At 39.9% G+C, this 20,559-nt stretch overlaps 1 protein-coding gene and 1 long non-coding RNA gene across 3 annotated transcripts in view; one reads left to right on the top strand and one right to left on the bottom strand.

Moving 5' to 3' along the window:
* Positions 1–11,024: 11,024 nt before the first annotated feature.
* Positions 11,025–13,551, bottom strand: LOC133625234 (uncharacterized). The gene is made up of 3 exons (XR_009818533.1): positions 13,461–13,551; positions 11,224–11,326; positions 11,025–11,097 (listed from the first exon to the last, which is right to left on the bottom strand). It is a non-coding gene; the product is annotated as an uncharacterized LOC133625234 (long non-coding RNA).
* A 62-nt stretch (positions 13,552–13,613) lies between these two features.
* Positions 13,614–20,559, top strand: part of PDS5A (PDS5 cohesin associated factor A) — a 79,946-nt gene continuing 73,000 nt past the window's right edge. For both annotated transcript variants that reach the window (XM_061992593.1, XM_061992594.1), the window contains exons 1-2: positions 13,614–13,864; positions 14,688–14,858. In XM_061992593.1, the coding sequence (XP_061848577.1) occupies positions 13,838–13,864; positions 14,688–14,858 (198 nt within the window). In that variant the 5' untranslated portion in view covers positions 13,614–13,837. The remainder of the gene's footprint in view (positions 13,865–14,687; positions 14,859–20,559) is intronic.

Consider the following 20,559-nt stretch of genomic DNA (forward strand, 5'->3'; position numbering starts at 1 on the left):
TTGAAGTTGGAGGACCTCTGTAAGGAGAGTGCTGTGATCTGAACTGGAATTTGACTAGGATGTGGAAGTTTTCTTACTTGTTTTTAAAAATAACAATTGTTGTATTCCAATGAACAGTATCATTAATAGCTTCCATTCCCTAGGAAAGCCAGAGCTGTAAGAACAAAATTGCCCCAAAGCAGAACATGTCTAGGTTTTGGATCTTCAAGTTAACGGCCTTCAGGCAATTGTCCTTAAGAGGACAAACACATCTGTAGAAGAAACTGCACTGATTTTGAACTGGGCCAAAATTTTCCAGGTTAAGACAGAACTATCATCATTCAAGAGTTTGCAGTGAGACTTCAGCATTTTATTTTTCATGGGCAGCTGAGATTCTCCTGCAATATGTTATGCAGATTCCTTAACATAAGTCATAGCACTAAATCTGAATCATCCCATGTTGGATTTCCATCTTCTCTAAGGAAAAATGAGGCACAGGCAGAAAAATGAGGCACAGGCTAGTTTCTTCTAGCTGGAACAATATCATATTCTATGTATTAGAGGGTAAAAATAATCTCATATTCCTACCTGTTCACCATGATAGCATGTAAAAACTATGAACTACCTGCTTATATTAGGATTTTATCACATTAAGGTACTCTGTGTCACCTATACTAGCTGTTTTCCTGAAAGCAAAACAGATATATTTCCTCAAATATATTCTGAGTTTACTTAATGGGACCAAGTCTCACTTGCAAACAAACCATTTATTGAAAAAGTCAATTTGATGTCATAAAGAAAAGCAAAAAAAATCTACCAGTTATTGTTTTCTTTTAGCTATGTAATATTTTTTCAACTAAATTTTGTCTTCTTTAATTTATATATATTCATATTTTGTTAGTTTTGTGCTGTTAAAAGTCCCTTTCACCTTACCAAAACATTGAAAGAAAAATCATCTAAACTTTCCAGTGATTCTAAACGAAACCCAGTTATTTTCATTCTATTGGAAGTTTTAAGATGTCTATTCTTTGCTCCAATTTAGAAATTTTTAAATGTTAAAACATTGGGCCTTGGTGCAGAATGGAATTTCTTAGTAGCAGTACAAATTTTAGGCAGGTTTCAATCTTCTATTAATGTCACTTGAATGGAAAAAATGCTTTTACCTATAAAGACAGACTCTACACCACTGTCTATAAAATTAATTTACCAGAAGTTAATTACTTGCCAATCGTAAGTGAATTACATATCCTTTTACCTCACAGTGACTGACTTGCAAATAATAGAAGGGTTTTTTTAAACAAAATCTGTTTTATTTCTTTCCTGGAAGTGTTTCATAGAGGCCTTATTTCCAAGTACAGACCCTATCCAGACCTGTGCATTTACATAATTTTCTGGTAACAGAACTCAACAGCTTCAAAATTCTACCATTGTATAAGTATTTTGCAGGTATCCTGCTTAGTGTCAATTTTCTTCACTCACCATTTGTTACACAAAAGCTGGCTAGCTGCAGCAACCTGTGATTGACCTCAGTCAGAAATGTCTGAGAATTGCTCCAGCTGCTTATAAAAATAAATTAGGGAACTTGCTATGGTCTAAATTCACTAGCACTCATTTATGAATTAAATTTCACTAACTACTTTCTAAACTTGTATGCTGCATTCTTCTGCTGAAACAAGAAGCCAGGGAAATGAGGGAAGGGAGCAGGGAGTGATATGCATTTTAAAACAGCTGTATAGATTGCCTTTTTTTTTTTTAAAAGGAAATCCTTTGTTCAGTATGTCATTCTTTGTAAGTATCACATGCAAGAACCTATTATTTGTATGGGAAGCTGACTCCATGGTGGTTTGGTCACTGCTGAATGAGGAATAAGGCCTTCTTTTGCTTTCCTGTAAATTCTGACCTCTCTGGTTTTTTCTTTGGGTTTCTTTTGGTCCTTTTAAAATCCATCTATCACTTCTACTTTTTAACACTTCACACCCTCTGTAATGGGGCCACATTCTTTCCCCATGAATAATATCAGCAACAAAATAATTTTAGGAAGCAGTAGGCAGTCAAGGACCACCTTATGGTTCCAGAACCATAAACCATAGTCACTCCTTGTAACAGGACAGTCTACAGTTTCAAATTTATTTAAGGACTAGGTAAAAATTATTTAGCTCAGACCTGCAAAATTCATGCCAAATGCAAGTCCAGAGAATAAGGGAGTCAGATCTTAAGAAAAGCTCCACTCCACCCTGCCCTAATGCATGATACTCAGATTGGTATCTGTAACCAGATTTAGCTCACACACACAATTCAGGATGGAGAAGAAGTGGTGTCATTTGGATCTGTGAAATACAACTTCTTTGACAAAAATACCAAAACAAAGCAACCAAACAAAACAGTTGATACAACCAGCATGAAAATGTTTAAACTTTCTTCAAATAGACAAACACTGAACCCTTTCAATTACTTTTTTTCTCTGTTTATATTCCCCAAAACCTCGAAGAGAGAAAACACTAATTTAAAAGGACATTGACACCTGAGTAGTTAATATTTTCTGTGTAGTTCTTCAGTTTCTGAGATAGGATTTCTTCTTTTGTCCAGTGGTGATGGTTAGGAGAAAACAATGTGTACCTCAGAACCAAGTAAGAATTTTATCTTTACATCACTGTTTGTTATGAACTTGCCTATTTTCACATATAAAAAATGAACTATATAGACTACATGGTACTGAAAAGTAAAAAGTGAAAAGGTTAAATATTTAGCAAAAGAACAAATTGTCAGTTTTCCCCTCATCCATACACAAGTTCATAATTATTTTCCTCAGCAACATTATAAAGTTTGTGACTCGGATGACTCTTAAAGGCAAATGTTTTGGGACTCTCCTAATTGTTACTGGTTATACATCTACTATTAAATTCAGCAGTGATCAAAGGCACATGAATGTAAGTCCTTATCTGGACTAGGACTGAAATGGAAAACAAACAACACTTCCATTAATTTAAGCTTGTTTCATGTACCTGTCAATGCTCATCACTATCGGATTCCCCCCTTTGTGGATGGTAGATTGTGTCAAATGAAGTGCAACTGCAGCCACTGTCACACATATGTTCTTCCCAGGGTTAGCAAGAGGACATTTACTAACCACAGCATCATCAAAACAGCAGACAGTACATAGGGTCACAGGAACAAAAACTTTCACTGTATTTTGATGTAGCTCTGCAGTTGACCTGGAACTCCCCTTCCTATGTAAAGGGGGCAAAAGAAATCCACAACAATCTCACTTTTAACTTTGTATTTTAATAGTATGATCTGTTTTTTAAAAATCTTGAAAGTTTGTTCAGCTAATTTAAAAAAAATAATAATTTTTTAGCTTCTAAATATGCAAAGCCAAAATCGAGTTAGAAATGAGCCTTTATATTAAAAAAACAGGACCTGTAGGTGTAACTAGTTTTAAGATACATAACAGAACATTTAATCATATTGTTTTCAGAATTTGGCTTTTCCAGTTCAGCTTGATTTTGGCAAAACATATTGGTAGTTTTTGAAGCAAGGATACAAGCCTCCAGGCAATGTCAATCTAAATGATACTGAAAATGGATAAAACTGATTGTCCAGGTTTTGGCTGGGATAGAGTTAATTTTCTTCCTTAGTAGTTACTACAGGGCTATATTTTGGGTTTACTTTGAAGAGAATGTTGACAACACAGAGACATTATAGTTACTGCTGAGCAGTGCTTGCAAGGTTTCTACTTCTCATTCTTCCCAGCTAGTGAGTTGTCTGGGATGAGGAGGGGTGATGCCAGTGTGTACTGGGAGGGAACATGGCCAGGACAGCTGATCTAAAGTAGCCAAAGGATTATTCCACACTATAGGACGTCATGCCCAGCATACAAACTGGGGAGAGTAGGCTGAGAGGAGTGGGTCACTGCTCAGGCATCGGTTGGCGGCTGGTAAGCAGCTGCATTGTGCATCACTTGTCTTTTTCTTGAGTTTTGTTTCTCTTAAGTACTATAATGATATTTTAATAGGAATTAGTGTTATTATATTTTAATATAGTTATTATGCTTGTTCTTATCTTAACCTGTCAGTTTTTATTTGGAGGGGGAGTAGGGAAGTGGCTGTGTGGTGCTTTGTTGCTGGACGGGCTTGAACAACACTGGTTCACATGTTTTCTTCTCCATGTGCAGGACTAGAGATGGCTACTGAGCAGATCTTGAAGGAAGTTTAAACAAATATTGATTAAATATAGATCAATGGAATTCCATAAGTAAAAACTGAGTACATCTAAAGTACACCACATGCTGGCTAAAAGTCTTTGTCTGCCTTTTTAATGGTCTCAGATAAAGGAAGATTACAATTTTAGCGTGTACTTCTTTGAAAATATAAATGATTAGGTATAAATATGCAGTTTATGGAAGAAAAAAAGAACAGTACAGAGATATACTTAAGAAAGCAAGTGTTTAGGTGCTTGATACAGTGTAGTTATGGTACCTTACACAGAGTACACGTGAGCTGCCTTGCCAAATTCAGATAGGATATAAATAGTGGTATTAGATGTTGGTGAAATTTTAAGTGGATACATATCAGTCTACAAGCAGTAATCCCTTTCCTGGCATTTAATATTATCACTCTACCATCACGGCCTTTTTTATATTCCATCATGGATAATTTTTTTGTTAGAAATCTCACTATTGTGAACACAGCTTTTGTATTACCAAGCATTCATGCTTGTCAAGACTACATTTTCCCCCTTTCTTTATTTGCTCTTGCCTTCCTTAGCCTACTTTGGCTTTGCCTACTCAATATCTGATATTGTCCACTCTTTTAGACATGAATTAATGGTCCACATTGTGAAATACCCATTACAGCATTGTCTCAAATAACCTAAATTACCTCCTCTGCTGCCACATATCCTGAATTTAGGAAAATCTTCTTCCACTGATACTCAGTATTCCCTGCTGCTATGTTGTCACTATATTTTCAGTGTGCTCCTCTATCATGCTGGCAGATGACCTGTATGGATGCAAACATCCAGCTCATTTACTTAAGTAGAATTGAAAGGATGGAGTGACCAGAGCCACACAATCCAAAGAAGCAACTTTATTTTGTAAATTCAAATGCAAATTGTTCTTTACAAGTGTTTGAAATTCCAACTTTTATATACCAGTTAAAAAATGGCTATAGTGGTGTAACATAATGATTATCCCTTCAAGCCGTTCACAAAACACATTCATTGAATCATCATTAGTTGTTTTCCTAGCAGCATAAACCTATATGATCAATATACTTCATGACTTTGTTCAAAGGCAAACTGCAATGATTCTATTGCTCAAAGTCATACTCTAACACTTTGATGCTTTTCAGAGTTTGATAAATGCAACCCCTTTTTAAGCCTCTCAATAGTACACCACACACCTATCCATCACTGTGAAATGACTCCATCATTACTGCACATCCATGCATCAAACATCTTTGACCACAATGGTAAATTCCAAGTTCATACTGATTTGTAAAGTTTCATACCTTTCTTTACTGAAAGCAGAAGACATTGCATCTGTGACAGAATCAGGGAACAACTGGATCACAAATACAATCAATACATTTCATGAAGGAGCTCCTTAATCAGAATTTGTTAGTACCATACATCATCTCAATATTTTAACAGAACTTAGGACAGTTCTCGTCTAACACAGTGATACCAGATTCCTCTTTCCAGGGACCCCTATAGAGATCCCTCCTCATAGAACCATGATATCCTTCCCCCCCCCCCCCACCCCTTTAATACTCTACCTCATATATGCACAGTTTTGACTTAGAGTGATGAATGATAATAAAATTGCAAGCAAAGGGTTTAAAGTATTTAAAAAGTGGCCTCACCAGTTTATCTGTTGTACAGACACATGTGAGCAGGAAGCCTTGTAAATCAGCAGTCAGGGAAGAAGACTTAAGGATAGCCTTAAGGCTGGAACCTCGGGACCTAGCATACAAACAACTAGCAGTTTCAGCAAGGCCAGGGTGTCCAAAGCAAGGTAACTGCTTCATTAACCCTGAAAACAATATAGCAGTTAACACCTTTGACATGCCTAAATATGATAATGAGCTAAAAGGAGTACATGCGGGGTGACCTTATTAACATTTATAAATATCTAAAGGGTGGGTGTCAGGAGGTTGGGACATCCCTCTTTTCTATAGTAGCTAGCAACAGGACAAGGGGTAATGGGATGAAGCTGGAACACAAAAAGTTCCACTTAAACAGAAGAAAAAACTATTTCACTGTGAGGGTAACAGAGCAGTGGAACAGGCTGCCCAGAGGGGTTGTGGAATCTCCTTCCTTGGAAGTCTTCAAGACCCACCTGGACATGTTCCTATGTGACCTGATCTAGGTGACCATGCTTCTGCAGGGGGGTTGGACTAGATGATCTCTAAAGGTCCCTTCCAACCCCTACCATTCTATGATTCTATGATACATGACTATGTTCCTCAATAGTCCACCCAAATCATGTTGAACGTTACCTTGTATTACATGAGTTAGGGGGAGGTGGGTAGTTTGTTCTTCTGTAAAGTATATAAGGAGTGTTCTTTCTTTTCTTGGGGTGTGTGCGTTAGGAGGAGCGCTCCTCCATCCACCTGGTGCTGAATAAAGGAATGGTCTTTCTGACACTAAATTGAGAGTTTCTTCTGAACCAGTTTTCAGTAACAAGGGCAAAGGGAGAGACTGCTCATGCTGTCCTTCTGTCAGTAGGCAGCCAATATTTACCAAGTTCCTCGATGGTATTTCCTCTAAGCAGTCAAATACACTCAGAAATTCCCCAAATCTGTCTTGTTATTTGAAAACATATGAAGCAAACATAAAGACTATACACTACTGTTACAATTGCAGGTAACTGCGGGTTTCCTTGCAGCCTGTCTGGGGGAAAAAAAAATCTGGGATGGATTTCACAGAAGTAAAAAGCTGAATTTGAAATGGACTGCTTTTAAGGGCCCTTCGGCTGACAACATAAGACTGTCACAACTGCTTCTGCTGTGCAGCAAGCATTAGAGGCAATAAAAGGGTCGTCAAAATTACAGGATATTCTTGAATGTGCCATACATGGAATAACTTCACTTAATTAAGATAAGTAGAATATAAGTGAACTTCAAGCTTAATGGTCTACCTACAGAGACTGTTCAGAAATTCAGTTACCTGTGATCAAATTTATCCAATCAGAACTTGTCCAATAGAAACTGGAAAAATTTGAAGAATAGTTGATCCATCCATGGCTTCCCTTACAAAAGCCTGAAAAAAAATGTTTTTCACCTCAAAAAGTAGAAAGATTCGAGTGGTGAAATGCTGATTTTTTTTCCATAGGAACTTATGAATGTGAATTCTGAGAAATTATTGATAGTGACACGAAGAAAATTGAAGCTTTTGAGATGTGTTACAAGCAAAGACTCCTGCATATCTCCTGGGCAGAAAAGATGATAAATGCTCATATTAAATACATTATTGGAGAAAAGTAGACTTGGTTGTCAAAAATGAATAGGTGTAAATGTATGTGCTTTGGACACATCAGGTGCAGAGATGGAAATAACCTTGAGAATGTAATTACGGACTGAATGGTGACAAGTCATCATAATAGAGAGCGTCTAGAAAGGAGGTGAATAGATGGCACACAGTAAGCTGCTGTGACTTTAGTTTCAAAACTAGCAACAGATCAAGAAGGCTTCTACAAATTCTCCTATGAAGTCACCAATATGCAGGTGCCAATAAATTGATTTTACTTCACTCACAAGCAAACGAAAGAAGTGCAATTGTTCTGTCAATACAGCATTTTGTAAGTTACAAGTGTATTTGCAAGTATACAGTTTTTTCACAATGGCTTAAATATATTGCCAATGACAATCCTTGTCATTTCTAGACTTGCCTTGACACCACAGAAGTCCATTGGCAAGTAGAACTGCATTATCTCCAAGTATGATTCAGAATGAGGATACTTTCAGGCAGCAGCGGAGAAAGTCATCCTTACCAAAACCAAAGCAAAATAACATTTAGACAGATTATGGCAAAGGATCAGTTTCTAAAGAGTAGCCTTTGGTCTTTCCCTTTATTCAGAACTGGTGCACTCCATGGAAAGTGAGTCCTGGGACTCTCTTATCCAAGGAAGTCCTTTGTGTGTCTAGCTGGTTGTCTTCATGAGATAAATACACACAAGTCCTCCTACTACCATTTTACATATGTCCTTTGTAATGTATATCATGGGAGACATAAGTAAGACCCTATTTTCAGGACAAAACACACTTCTTGGTCTATTATTAAATGAGAGTAATTTTACTGCAAATACTTTTTAGACCTCTTCCGTTACAGTAACCCACATTGTGAAGAAACCTACCTTTGATTCTCACCACTTAACCACTGTTCTCAATGTACAGCAGATACAAACCCCCATCAATTATTTTATAAAAAGAGGTAGCTGAAGCAATTAGCTGTGTTATCAAAGACACATTATGCTGCTAAGTTTAATTAGGAACCTCAGGAATATTTCTGAAGATCCAGTGTAGCAAACACAGAGGCTGTAATTTTAGCTGGAGGACCTGTGTACAACTGCATATGTTGGAGAATCAACAAAGCAACACCAGAAATGGAGACTAATACCAAAGTAAAAAAGCTAAGAGGTAAAGCTTTTGTGCAAAACTGAGGACAAAAAAAAAAAAAAAAAACAACTTTCCAGGGTTTGATTTTTACCAAGTTCAAAGGAATTAGTGTATTGCAGGGGAAAAAAAAAAATGTGCCACTGAAAAAAACCCATTCACGATTAGGAAGTAACCTGCCAGAAAACAACCTGCAAGTTATCAAAACCTGGCTAAATACTAGAGCTGAAAACAAGCAATTACAAGTAATTAAGCTTTTTGCCCCTCCTCCCCCCCACTTAATTAATTGACTGCAACTTAGAAAATTTAATAGGGAAGGACCACACTCCACCACCTGGTTCTGCAAAGCAAGAGCTTTCAAGAGCACAGCTATTATTAGGAAGACAAGTGCTTTCCTAACCCACTAGATAGGATTTCTTACTTGTCTGCCCAGCTGATTGACAGGACTTATTCTGCAGTTTGTGACACACTGTTAAGTCTTGATACAAGTACTTAGTTCTTGATCATTATAACTATCCTTGCTTACTGTACTAACAAAGACTTGAGAACAACTGTTAAGCTGTTCCTGGAAAGATGTGTTGTGTGCTTAGTTTAATTTAATCAACATGAATTAAAGGATTTTCTGTACTTAAAGTGATCACTTCACACTCTCTTCTGTTTCACCTGAAAGCCATTTTGTTCTGAAAACCTTGTGCTGTGGTTATTTCCCCTATCAGTAAAAACACCACATTCTTCATTTCTTGGTACTTTTCTCTAACTTCTCCTGATGTAACTCAGAGAAAGATGCATCCCACAAGACTGCCCTACAGGAGTGTTCAGCACCCTTTATTTCAGTCTGCTTGTAAATTAGTATTGCAATGGTAGTCTGAAACATGTTAATAAACAAACAACAATCAGACTGGAGTAAATACATTCCAATAAAAATAATGGGAGTAAAAGTAAATAAATTCCAACATACATTTGTCCACTCAATAAAAGCTGGGTAAAAACTAAAAGACTGAGTCTTATTATTAGACAGAGACATTCATTAAAACCCAAGGGATCATGTGAACCTGACTACAGCTGTACAAGAAGCAGAGTCCAGGTCAGATCTCAGCTGCTTGCTGAAATTAGAAAGGTGAAGGTCAAACAAGCAAAGGCAACAAACCAGACACTAGGAGCTGTAATCATATCTGCCAGCAGATTTTAGGACTATTCAGATTAAGAGTACCACAGATTCAGATTATCTGAAGCTTTTATGTTTGCACATTCTGAAAATGCCATGCATATATTCAACCTAATTGGCAGTTAAGTGTTCATTCATAACCTCCCTAATTTGGTGCGGTATCAGAATCACATGCTTTGTTTTAGCCCTTTTGAATTTAAATGGTGCAGAAGTACTATTCCTCCCCATTTGTCTTCTGAGAAAAGATGGACCATTGCTTAGTCATCTCATGACTACAGAATTGCACCTACTCCTCTCTCAGCCACTTTGCTGATAATTTGTCTAAGCCTCATTCAAGACACCATATATCTAACAGCATCTAAATTAATGGCTATCCTAAGAGCACTCTTGACAGTTTTATGCTAGTATGCCAGCAAAATACTCCTGCTGTGGACCTAGTGTACATCAGCAAGGTTGCATTGATACCACAACCTACAGTCAGACAGCAAATTATACCAGGAGTGGAATAGTCTACTGGTAGAACCTGCACCTGCATTTAAGGCTAAGACGCTAAGGACTCCATCAATGCTGATGCTGAGGGCTAGTCAAATTTTTTATAACGCTGACTAATAATCATCTGTGAAAGGAGAAATCTTGTGTGAACATCTCCAAGATATTCAGCTTTCTACTGATGTATTCAGGGACTTTTTGTGTGTTGTATTACAGAGATGAAATCCTGAGAATTAAAAATCTCTGAACATCACCCCATAGTAGTTGCTAACTTCACTATTTATCTGAAGTCTGCAAGACAGAAAGATCTTGGTCTACAACCAGGAGCATTTCAGTGCAGGGCTTCACAAACAACTTGCTAAAAATGAAAGAAAATTTTAATTAAATGAGCAAACTTTGCCTGTCACTTTCAAACGAAATCTCTGAACTCCCACATCTAAGTACAGGTTAGTTACAGTGTACATATCCCTTAGAATGAAAAAGTTTATCTTATTCTTCAGTGGAAAATAAAAGTCACTAGTTGTGCATACTAGAGGCTCTGCCCTGTGTTTGTCCTTAAACTAAAAACTAGTTGTGGGAACTTAGCCCTCTACCTTTTGCATTCCTACTTCATGACCTGATGTATAAAATTTCTAGGTAAAAGTAGTGTAATTTTGTGAAGAAACTTGTAACCACAAGATGAAAAGATGTTATGACGTAGTAGTTCACATTAATGATAGTCATAAAATACTGTTTTTCAATAACAAGAAAACAATACTTGAAAATAAAAATTGAAATGGCGGGTGTCAGGAGGATGGATCCAGGCTGTTCTCAGTGATGTCCAATGACAGGATAAGGGGCAATGGGTATAAGCTGGAATATAAGAGGTTCAGAAGAAATACAAGGAAGAATTTCTTCACTGTGATGGTGACAGAGCTCTGGAACAGGCTGCCCAGATGGCTTGTTGAGTCTCCTTCTCTGGAGACATTCAAAACCTACCTGGATGAGTTCGTCTCACCTACTCCAGGTGGTGCTGCTCTGGCAGGGGGGTTGGACTACGTGATCTTCTGAGGTCCCTTCCAGCCCTTGAGGTTCTGTCAGTCTGTGAAACCCAGGAAGTTCAAAGACTTAGGTTAAATTTCTAGATTATGACACCTATAATGCTTCAATTCTGGCAAAAGAGAAGCCTGCATAACATCTTCCTACCTTCATGCTTGGGTCACAAAAAAACCTCAGCAGAGGTAATTTCCAGTTTATCTCTTGCATTGTTTTTACTAACTTACATTCTCTCTTTTCCTATTTAAAGTGAAGACTGCTCATTTAGTTTTTTCAAAATACTGTCCTTTTTGTTTAGTTACAGAATAATCTTCTAGGATTTGTTTCTGATTTATTGTGTTAATGCAAGTGTATTAAAAATAAAGAATCTACATTGAATTACTTAGTAATTTGATCTGGGAAGCAAAGTACCTAATGTGACAAATATAAGGATAAAACTCCCCAAAATAATTAAAAGTTATTATATATATAATATATATTATTCTATTATCCTGAATATATATTACTCTATTGACAACAAATAAGAGTTGCTATCTAGCTTGAGTACTTCAGCTCTAAGGCAAATCTAAATGGCCACTGAAGTTTGGATTATTAAGAAGATTAAATGCTTGACGTTGGCTTTATTTGTTCATTAAATCAGTACAACCTTGTTAAAACTGAATTGTGTATCCCATTCTCATGGTCACCTGTCCATGTGAATGTCTCCATCAATTCTTAAGCCTGGAGAGAATTCATTTATTTAAGCTTGGACTCATAGGCGGATTTGTATGCCTCATCTGGCGGTACTCTTTATAGATTTCCAAAGCAGTGTCTGAGATCTCTTAAATGTTTTTTTTGTGACTCTCAGAAGTTTTCATTGCAACCCTTCTGAGCTGGTTTCATTCAGGCTATGGGACATTCACAGCTTTAACTCCCTCTGCTACGACAACACTGCATGGAGACAAGGAGCATAGCTCTAAGAGAAAAATTTCCTACCCCCATGCTATTACACCAGAGCTCCTCAGTCTTAGTATGTTTTCCTCTCACACTTTGTAAATCTGGAATTTGGCATACTCTACCATAATCTTACTTACCCCTTTCCCATTCCCTCACTCTCCCACAACTTTCCTGCATGACTAGCAGGCCATGCCAGTCCCTCTGCTGTGCCCAGCAAGGGCCGTCACACACTGCAGCCCCTCTGGAGAAGCTTGTCCCTCCACACAGATTGGTCCAAGCTGCCCATGTTTAATTTACTCTGTAGAAAATTACAGATTTTCAAATCTGAGAATAATGATACTTTTAGCTGGATCGAGTAACCAAAAAGCCATCTGTAGACCCCAAATTGGTCTTGATCAGTTAAAACTAATCTCCGTTGTCACACACCTTCTCAGAAGAGGGCAGGCATCTGGAAAACCCTTTCTAGCCACATACACTTCAGACATGCAGGGCACATCATGCAGATTCAAAACAGACAGATATATCCCACTTTGCTACTGACTTTCCAGACATACCCTGTCTCTTGGAAATTCAAAAGAATATTAAATTACAAAGATATTTTGCATGGAAGGATTTCCTGACTTGGCTGGCAAGAGCTCATTCAGTACGCACATTCAAGTTTCTCCAGAAGATTTATAACTAAATTAATGTTTGAGAAACTCATCTGCCAACGACAAGGAAGAAAAATTTGGACGTTGATGCACAGATGCTGCCCTTCCCCCTCTCTGCCTGAAGAAGGGCTCTTGACAGCTACCTGCCACAGTACTCTCTGTTCTGCCCCACACCCCATTTCTCCCTATTTTCTTATTTATCACGGCGACCAGGCCTCACTACCGGCACCGGCTGCCTGAGGGGCCGACCAGACAACTACCGTACAGCCATGAGCAGCCCGGCTCCGTGAGGAAGCACTAATGTCTCTCCCGCATACGCTGCTCCCGCCTTGCAGCCCCCTCCCCGGCAATCTTAGCAGCCGGCCCCGCACCGCCCAGGCCTCGCCCTCGGAGCCAGCCGTTGCCCTCCACTGCCCAGGAAAAGAGCCTCGCGGGGTAGAGGCTCGGCCGGAGAGTAGCCCTCAGGCCGCGGCCCGCCCGGCCCGGCCGCTCCCGAGGTTTTGGCGCCAAGCAGGAGGCAGCGCTGTGGCGGCCGTCCCCGGTACTGCCCCTCGCCGCCGCCCTGCGCGGGGCTCAGTGGGGTAGAAGACTTACTGGCCGGCCTCGCCCCTGCCCTGGGGCAGGGGCTTGGGGATCCTGGCTGGGCGGCGCTGCAGGCCCAGCCCCAGGCCCGAGGGCGGGCGGGTGGGCAGGGGGAGGGGGGCGGTGCGGAGCCTCCTCCCGGGCTGTTCTTCCCGGGCCGGACGGAGAGCGGCACTGTGGCCCCGCGGCGCACGCTCCGCCGGAGCCTCCCCCTCTCCCCAGCCGCCGCCGCTGCTGCCGCCACCGAGCAGCCTCCCCCTCCCCCCACCCCTCTCCGAGCAGGAGCCGCCGCCGCACCGCGGAGCAGGGAGGCGGCGGGAGCAGGCAGGGCAGCGGCCGGTGGGGGTGGCGGCAGAGCGGCGAGGACCACCCGGCACGGAGGCTACTCAATGCTGCACCTTCCGGAGCTGCATGAGGTAAAGGCGGCTCCGGGTCCCGCTTCCCTCCGTCCCCGCTCCCCCCCTCCCCATCGCCCGCGGCTGGTGGGGGTGTGTGCGCAGAGCCCGGGAGTGGGGCGGGGGGGGGGCTCTTTGTGGGCCCGACTGGGTGAGGGGTGGCGGGGCGAGGAGGGGCGGCGGGGCGAGGGGCTGAGGGGGCATGAAGTTACGGGAACAAATGGAAAGTGGAGAGTGGCCTGGCCCCCTTGCCGGAGGGGGTTCCTGCCGCCGCGAAGGGGGCAGGCAGGGGGCTCGGTGCTGAGCGGGGGGGCCGGCAGGGGTGTTTTGTTGTGCTCGCCGCCGCCTCCCTCCCTCCTTCCCTCCCCCTCTCCTGTTGGTTTCTCTGCCTCCTGATAGTTTTGAGGCCTAACTGTTTAGGCCTCGTCTCCCGGCTCCAGAGCCGGTGCTACGGCTCCGAAGTCCCCCCCCCGAGGCCAGGAATTGTACCCTTCGGCCTCCTTCTCGGGCCGTAACAGGCCCTCGGCCCCGGGGCATCCTTCGATCGAGCCCTAAATTTCATTGTAAAATCGTCGGCTCCGAACTAACAGTGTTGGGCTGGAGCAGCCCCGCAATGAAAGGAGGCGCCGGAGGGGAACGGAGGAGCCGGAGTTGCGGGGAGCGGCGGCGGGCCGGACCTCGCTTCGGCGCCACCCGGGGCGGGGGGGATGCGGCGAGGGCAGTGGCGGGGGGCGCCGCCGGCGGGGTGATAACAGGGGCCTTCTGCGAATTGAGGGTGAGAAATGGAAAAAGAGGGTTAGAAAGTCGTTTCTATTCCGCTGAACTTTTGTTTTCTGACCGATAGAGGCCGGTAGAGGACTGTGGAGAAGGAAAGTTTATAACCAGCAGCACCAGGATGGACTTCCCTGCTGCCCAAGCAAAACCTGCTGCCGATGGTAAAATTATCTACTATCCTCCTGGAGTGAAGGAGATTACGGACAAAATTACTAACGATGAGGTGGTTAAACGGTTAAAGGTGAGAAATCTGACCATTATCCTCCTTTCTTGCAACTTTTAGTTCTTAAGATAAGCATTTAATTATTGGAAAGGAGAATTGCTAGTTTTCTTGTAGTTGGAATGTCTCCTTCTAGCCTGCAGACCTTTATGGGAATACCACTTTCTTGCTTTTCTTTAAAAAAGGAAGAATCGTTTTTGTAATTCATGACTGTACTTCCGTGAGTTCCCTCAAAACCAGAGTTGACGGATTAAACTGCTAACTTTTATATGAAATACACCCACAGTTCTGGGGAGAGATCTGAGGTGTAATTGCAAAATATGTTACTGAAAATTTTTGTTAATAAGCTAGAAGGTTTTTGTGGGTTTGCACACTTTGAGGAAGCATACTTGAATGGGGGAAACAAGTAGATCTAGTTAAGGATACCACTAGACTGAAAGGATACCACTAGACTGAAAGGATACTACTGTTCCCAAACAGCAGAAATGGATTTCTGAAATTCGTAGATGGAATTTTGAAATTTCTTTCAAATGTAAAACATGTCTCAGATTTTGCAGTTTGCTATAATAGATATAATTTATTTCCGTTGAAGTAATGCTTGGAAAAGTTGCTACATTTTCACATGCAAAGGAGATTGTTAGAAAAGCATCTTCTCCGCTTGCTTGACAGCATCATGGGGAGCCATTAGGCTTAACTCTGTTTTGTTTTTTTTTATTTGTAATCTCTTTCTTTCTACTGGAAACATGGAAGTACTACTGTGATACAGTAGTATTCTTTCTTAACTCTGTGCTGAAAATAGAGAATGAATTTAAGCACTGATCGAATATTGTCACAGCTCGTTTGTTAACGCCGTGGTCTTTGGACCAGCATGTTGTCATAACCTGGGGTTTGGTCCTATGCCCAGGGTTGGAGATACAGTACTCAGAGATTGGAGATATTTTCTCATCTGATAATCTGTTTCCCATCACAACAGTGCCCCCATGAAGACTGAACAACAGAAATCATGGTCTTGGCCAGTCAATTGGTATATTGAAAAAATCTCTTGCCTATAAATGTGGAGAGAACGTAGGCTTTGTGTTTTGCTTTCAAAGCAGCAAGGCACATGTCAGTAGTTTCTTTGAAAACAAACCTTGTTGTCCAGTTACAGTTTTGTAAATTACTGAATGGACAGGTCCAGTATAATATATTCAAAACTCCAGTGGAATATTGCCAGTTAGAGGAGAAGATCCCAGAGTTTTGATTGTTTGGAGAGAGATCTTGAATCAAAGTTTGCATGGAATAGGGAAGAATACAGTTCTATGATGATTGTTGAAATAGGTATTTTATTTTGTCCCAGTTGGGGAGCTTGCAATGGTGAGTTGTATCATTTCTAGGTAGTGGGAATGACAGAATTTCCAAGTTGTGTATATGTCTTGCTGAATTCACCTCTGCACGTTTGACATAATTTTTGGGCTAAGAGCAGATTTTTTTTTTCCTCATCACTTTTTTTCTGAACTGCTATCAGATGACCTTAAGACTGTTTAAATGGGAACAAGTGCTTTGCTACCACCTACCTTCACTGAATCAACAGAAGATTTTTCTTATCTTACTGGTACAGCTTAATCTGAGTTTGAGGATTTTTTTGGTCAGATACTGGCTCTACTGAAGCATCAAGAAAAGTGGAAGTACTGTAAAGTTTGGAACTATTTTTTCTTCTTTTAAGTTTTTGTATAGACATGTTAATCCTTTTTTATGAAATCCATGTTTCTTTACATCACTTTGATTTATGAAATCAAATTAATTTTGGCATGTGGAATATAACAACATTGTAGAGTTTGGGATGGAAATGCTCGAACAAGTTTTATTCACTTAAAAGATAACTTTTTACAACTTTAAATATGAAAATGATAAAAGCTAGCTTTAGCAGAGTGCAGAAATTCAGGCATGAATCAGTCCTTGAAACTGTAGGTTTTTAGCTTTCTTCTTGGCCATGCATGATCTAAGATACTTTGGATGTGCTTTAGAAAGATGCATGTGTGTAACTTCGTGTTTTGTCTGTGAAGCTTTAGGTTGGTTACTGCAAATTGTTGTTGTTTTATCTTGTTGGAGTCATGGTAAATTTAATTTGTTACAAATTTGTATCCTTATTAGCAACTTTTCTGATACCACATCTGTATTTTTGTGTCCAAACCTCTTCTCCTAATGAAGGCTTTTCTTATTATTGGAACTTGAGACGTTCTGGGCACCTGTCCCAGAGTGCCTGAGCAGCAGCTTTTGTGCCAAGCACTTTTTAAAAGAATGTTTTCCTATCCTTTCCCTCCTTCTGCTAAGAGTTGTGGGTAGTAAAATGTAGGCCAGATTCTTTTAAAGTGTTTTGATATATCTGTTTGATAACATTAGCAGTGTCCTGAAAATGGAAGTATGGAGAATTTAAAAATCAATAGGTACCCTTTTGAGTGATGTAGAAGGGAAAAGCCTCTGGACTGCATATGTATGATGAATGAAACGTCAGTTCAGGTGCTTAATGGAGTCAAAGTTGGTTTCTGGTGTGTTAAGAGTCTGAGTTGGTGCCTTCTTAGAGTGGGACAGTATATGATGTGCAATTTCAGCTGTTTAAGAAATGACTTTAACTGTGGTGTGCTATCGCTGTGGATAAGTGTCCATTTAGTAGATCCGATGAAGTTTAACCAAACTAGGTAACTACCATGTTTCAGAGACTTGAGCTTACTGTATTTTGACTAAAAACCTTTTTTTGGCTAACATTCCTATTTACAGTGCATCTGTTCAAGTGATTGGTCTCAGGGCCGTCAGCCAGATGCTTGTCAATTTAGTAAGGCTAAATGGGGAGAGGTGGTAACTCCTATTTAACCAAATGACAGAAGTGGAAAAAAATGGACAATTCTAAGGCACCCAAGTGGTGCCCTTTCAGTTCTAAAGTTGAGAAAATTGCTTTAGCAATATTATATTTCATTCTGTGAGATAGTTGAAGGTTGAAAAAAGTTTTGGAAACTCAGCATCTGCTTTGCTGCAAAGCTTCTGTCCAACTATTGATTTTTCAAAATTTACTGTATGTAATTTTTTTACTTCAGACTTGTATATTATTGTCAGTAAACTAGTAAATCTCAGATATAACTTTAGTCACAAGAAAATATTTTGATATCATTTATATAAAACTTTGTGATCACTATAAGATTAATAGTAGCATACTTAATTGTCAGATGTACTAAAAATAAACACATCAATCAAAAATGCATAGACACTGTGATTCTCTCTGCTCTGCTTCTTGTCCCAACCTCTGTTATGTACCCTCTCTGCAAGCATTTTGTTTTGCCACATGCCAAAACAGATGGATGAACAGATCTGGGTTAAAACTTAGGAGGAACATCTCCCTTTTCCCCCCCGCCTTAGTGTTAATTTTATCCTGGATCATTTTCTTGCCTGATTTATTGTGAGAGCTCAGAAATACTTGGGCAGGCATAGGAGAAGCAGCAACCTCTTTCTGTGGTAGTCCAGCATTGGAGGTTTGAAGGGACTTCAGAGTTGACTGGAATGTGAAAGTTTGCAAGTGTTATTTTTTGAGATATAACTGGGCACTCTTATATGGTTTCTGCAAAATTATCTCACCTGCTGAATTTTTAAGTATAAGAAAAAATGCATGATGATGAGTTTAGATTTAGCCTTCTAACCAACAAATATGCAATTTGGAAAAGTGTATGACAAGTTCCATTAAAATATAAGAAAACACTATTTTACTGTGAGGGTGAGGGAGCCCTGGCACAGGCTGCCCAGGGAGGTTGTGGAGTCTCCTTCCTTGGAGGTCTTCAAGACCCGCCTGGACATGTTCCTATGTGACGTGATCTAGGTGGACCTGCTTCTGCAGGGAAGTTGGACTAGATGATCGCTAAAGGTCCCTTGCAACCCTACCATTCTATGATTCTCTGGTAAGTTTTTGGATTTTTCCACAAGAAAAAAATATAAATTACACAGCCCCCTGCTTCCACCTTCCCCTCAGTTCTCCTGCTGCCATTCCACCCCAAGCCCTAGCTTGTGATCATCTGGAGAAGTTAGCACTCCTCCTGTACCTTGAAGTCTTCCTTATCTTGTCCCATGACATTTCTTAGTTATCTGATATGTGTTTGTGCCAGAGTGAAACAGACACTCCCTCTCATTCTTCCCATTGTCTTTCTGCTGTTCTTCTGGTTACTAGATGCTGGCCTCTTTGTAGTTTGGCTTGTTGTGTCTTTATCTTTATAAGATTATCCTCATAGCACCATAATAGCTAATAATTTATTATATTATGCATGTGTGTTTTTTAGGCATCTGTTGCATATTGTTAAAATTGAGATAGGTTGCTGGTTTGTTAGTTAAATGTTTTGAAGAAGGTTAGAGGTATGTGAGAAGCAGAAAAGGTTCCTCTTTACTCACTATGGTGTTTCTGTATAATTTAGTGGCAACTTGCTGAGAGTGTAGCTAGATGGACCTTTGATCTGACCTGATGGTACCTAGATAGTTATTTTGAACAAAATTTTAAAAATATAAATTAGAGTATCACTGAGAGAAGGAAATCTATTTTCTGTTGTGTCATACACTAGAACTTGTTGAAGGGAAAAAGGTGTACATACTAAGTATGTGAGGTTGTATTAGTTAATAAATACTATTTGCTGGCAAGACTTCCAACTCTACCATTCTTTGAATCTATGGATATTTTCATGGCTTGGACCTGTGACTTGCATGTACTTACATGCTTATATTTAAATATCGTAAGTAGTTTTGTGGAGATCGTATAGCCAGGTTACAGTTAATTATTCTATCCATTTTAAAACTTACATTAATTGTATTTCACTCCAGACTGCAGTTTACAATGTTCTTGAGTTGTTGCTGGCCACATAAGCCTAAAGCCAAATTTCTAATTTGATTTTGCTTATAGTTTAATCTTTTTAATTAGTTTGATTCTTGTAAAAATCCAGTTTTTCATTATCTAGGACAGGCCACTAGTCAGACAGGAAGAAATCTTGCTCTGATTTTTTTTTTCTTCCAATGAATATTAGCTGTTTGCTTTTTAAATGTCCCAATTTTAATAATCCTCAGAGAAACAGACCATGTAGACTTACCATATTCATCCCGATGTTACTGAATTTAAAACTGATTGAAGATGAGACCTTTGGATTTGTATCTGGTACTTTTCTTTTGTTTCAAGTGCATTGGTAATTAATGACAATTTCACATGTATGATATGATTTTCTGTTAACAGTAAGATAAATATATTGTGAAAGAAGCCCCATTTGAAGGGGGGAAAAAACGAAAGGTTGCTGAATTTGGAATGATAACTACTTCTGATGACTGACCACCAGATGGGCTAGTTCATAGGTCCTTATGCCCCGATTTATCCTATTATAAACCTCAAAGAACTGTTAATTTTATTCTTGTGCTAATGCTTTTTTTTTTTTTTTTTTTTTGGTGAGGTGAGGACAAGATATTAATTGCAGCTTAAAAGATGAGGAATTAAAAGAGCTACTGAAAGAGAGAAAGCCAAACCTAAACACGAGAAAGTCATGTTGGCTTCATACGCCTCAAACGTTGTTTCTAAAATGTGACTTCTGAAGTGACTGTGCTTTCCTTTGCACTTTACATGATCAGACCACAAATTCCTTTGATTTTCATTATATTTCTGAGTGCCTAGCACATCTGTAAACCAGGCCTCATTGTCCACTTAAGAACCCAGAAAACGACAAATGATTTCTGT

This window comes from Colius striatus, chromosome 3 (genome assembly GCF_028858725.1).
Source record: "Colius striatus isolate bColStr4 chromosome 3, bColStr4.1.hap1, whole genome shotgun sequence".
NCBI classification, from domain to species: Eukaryota; Metazoa; Chordata; class Aves; order Coliiformes; family Coliidae; genus Colius; species Colius striatus.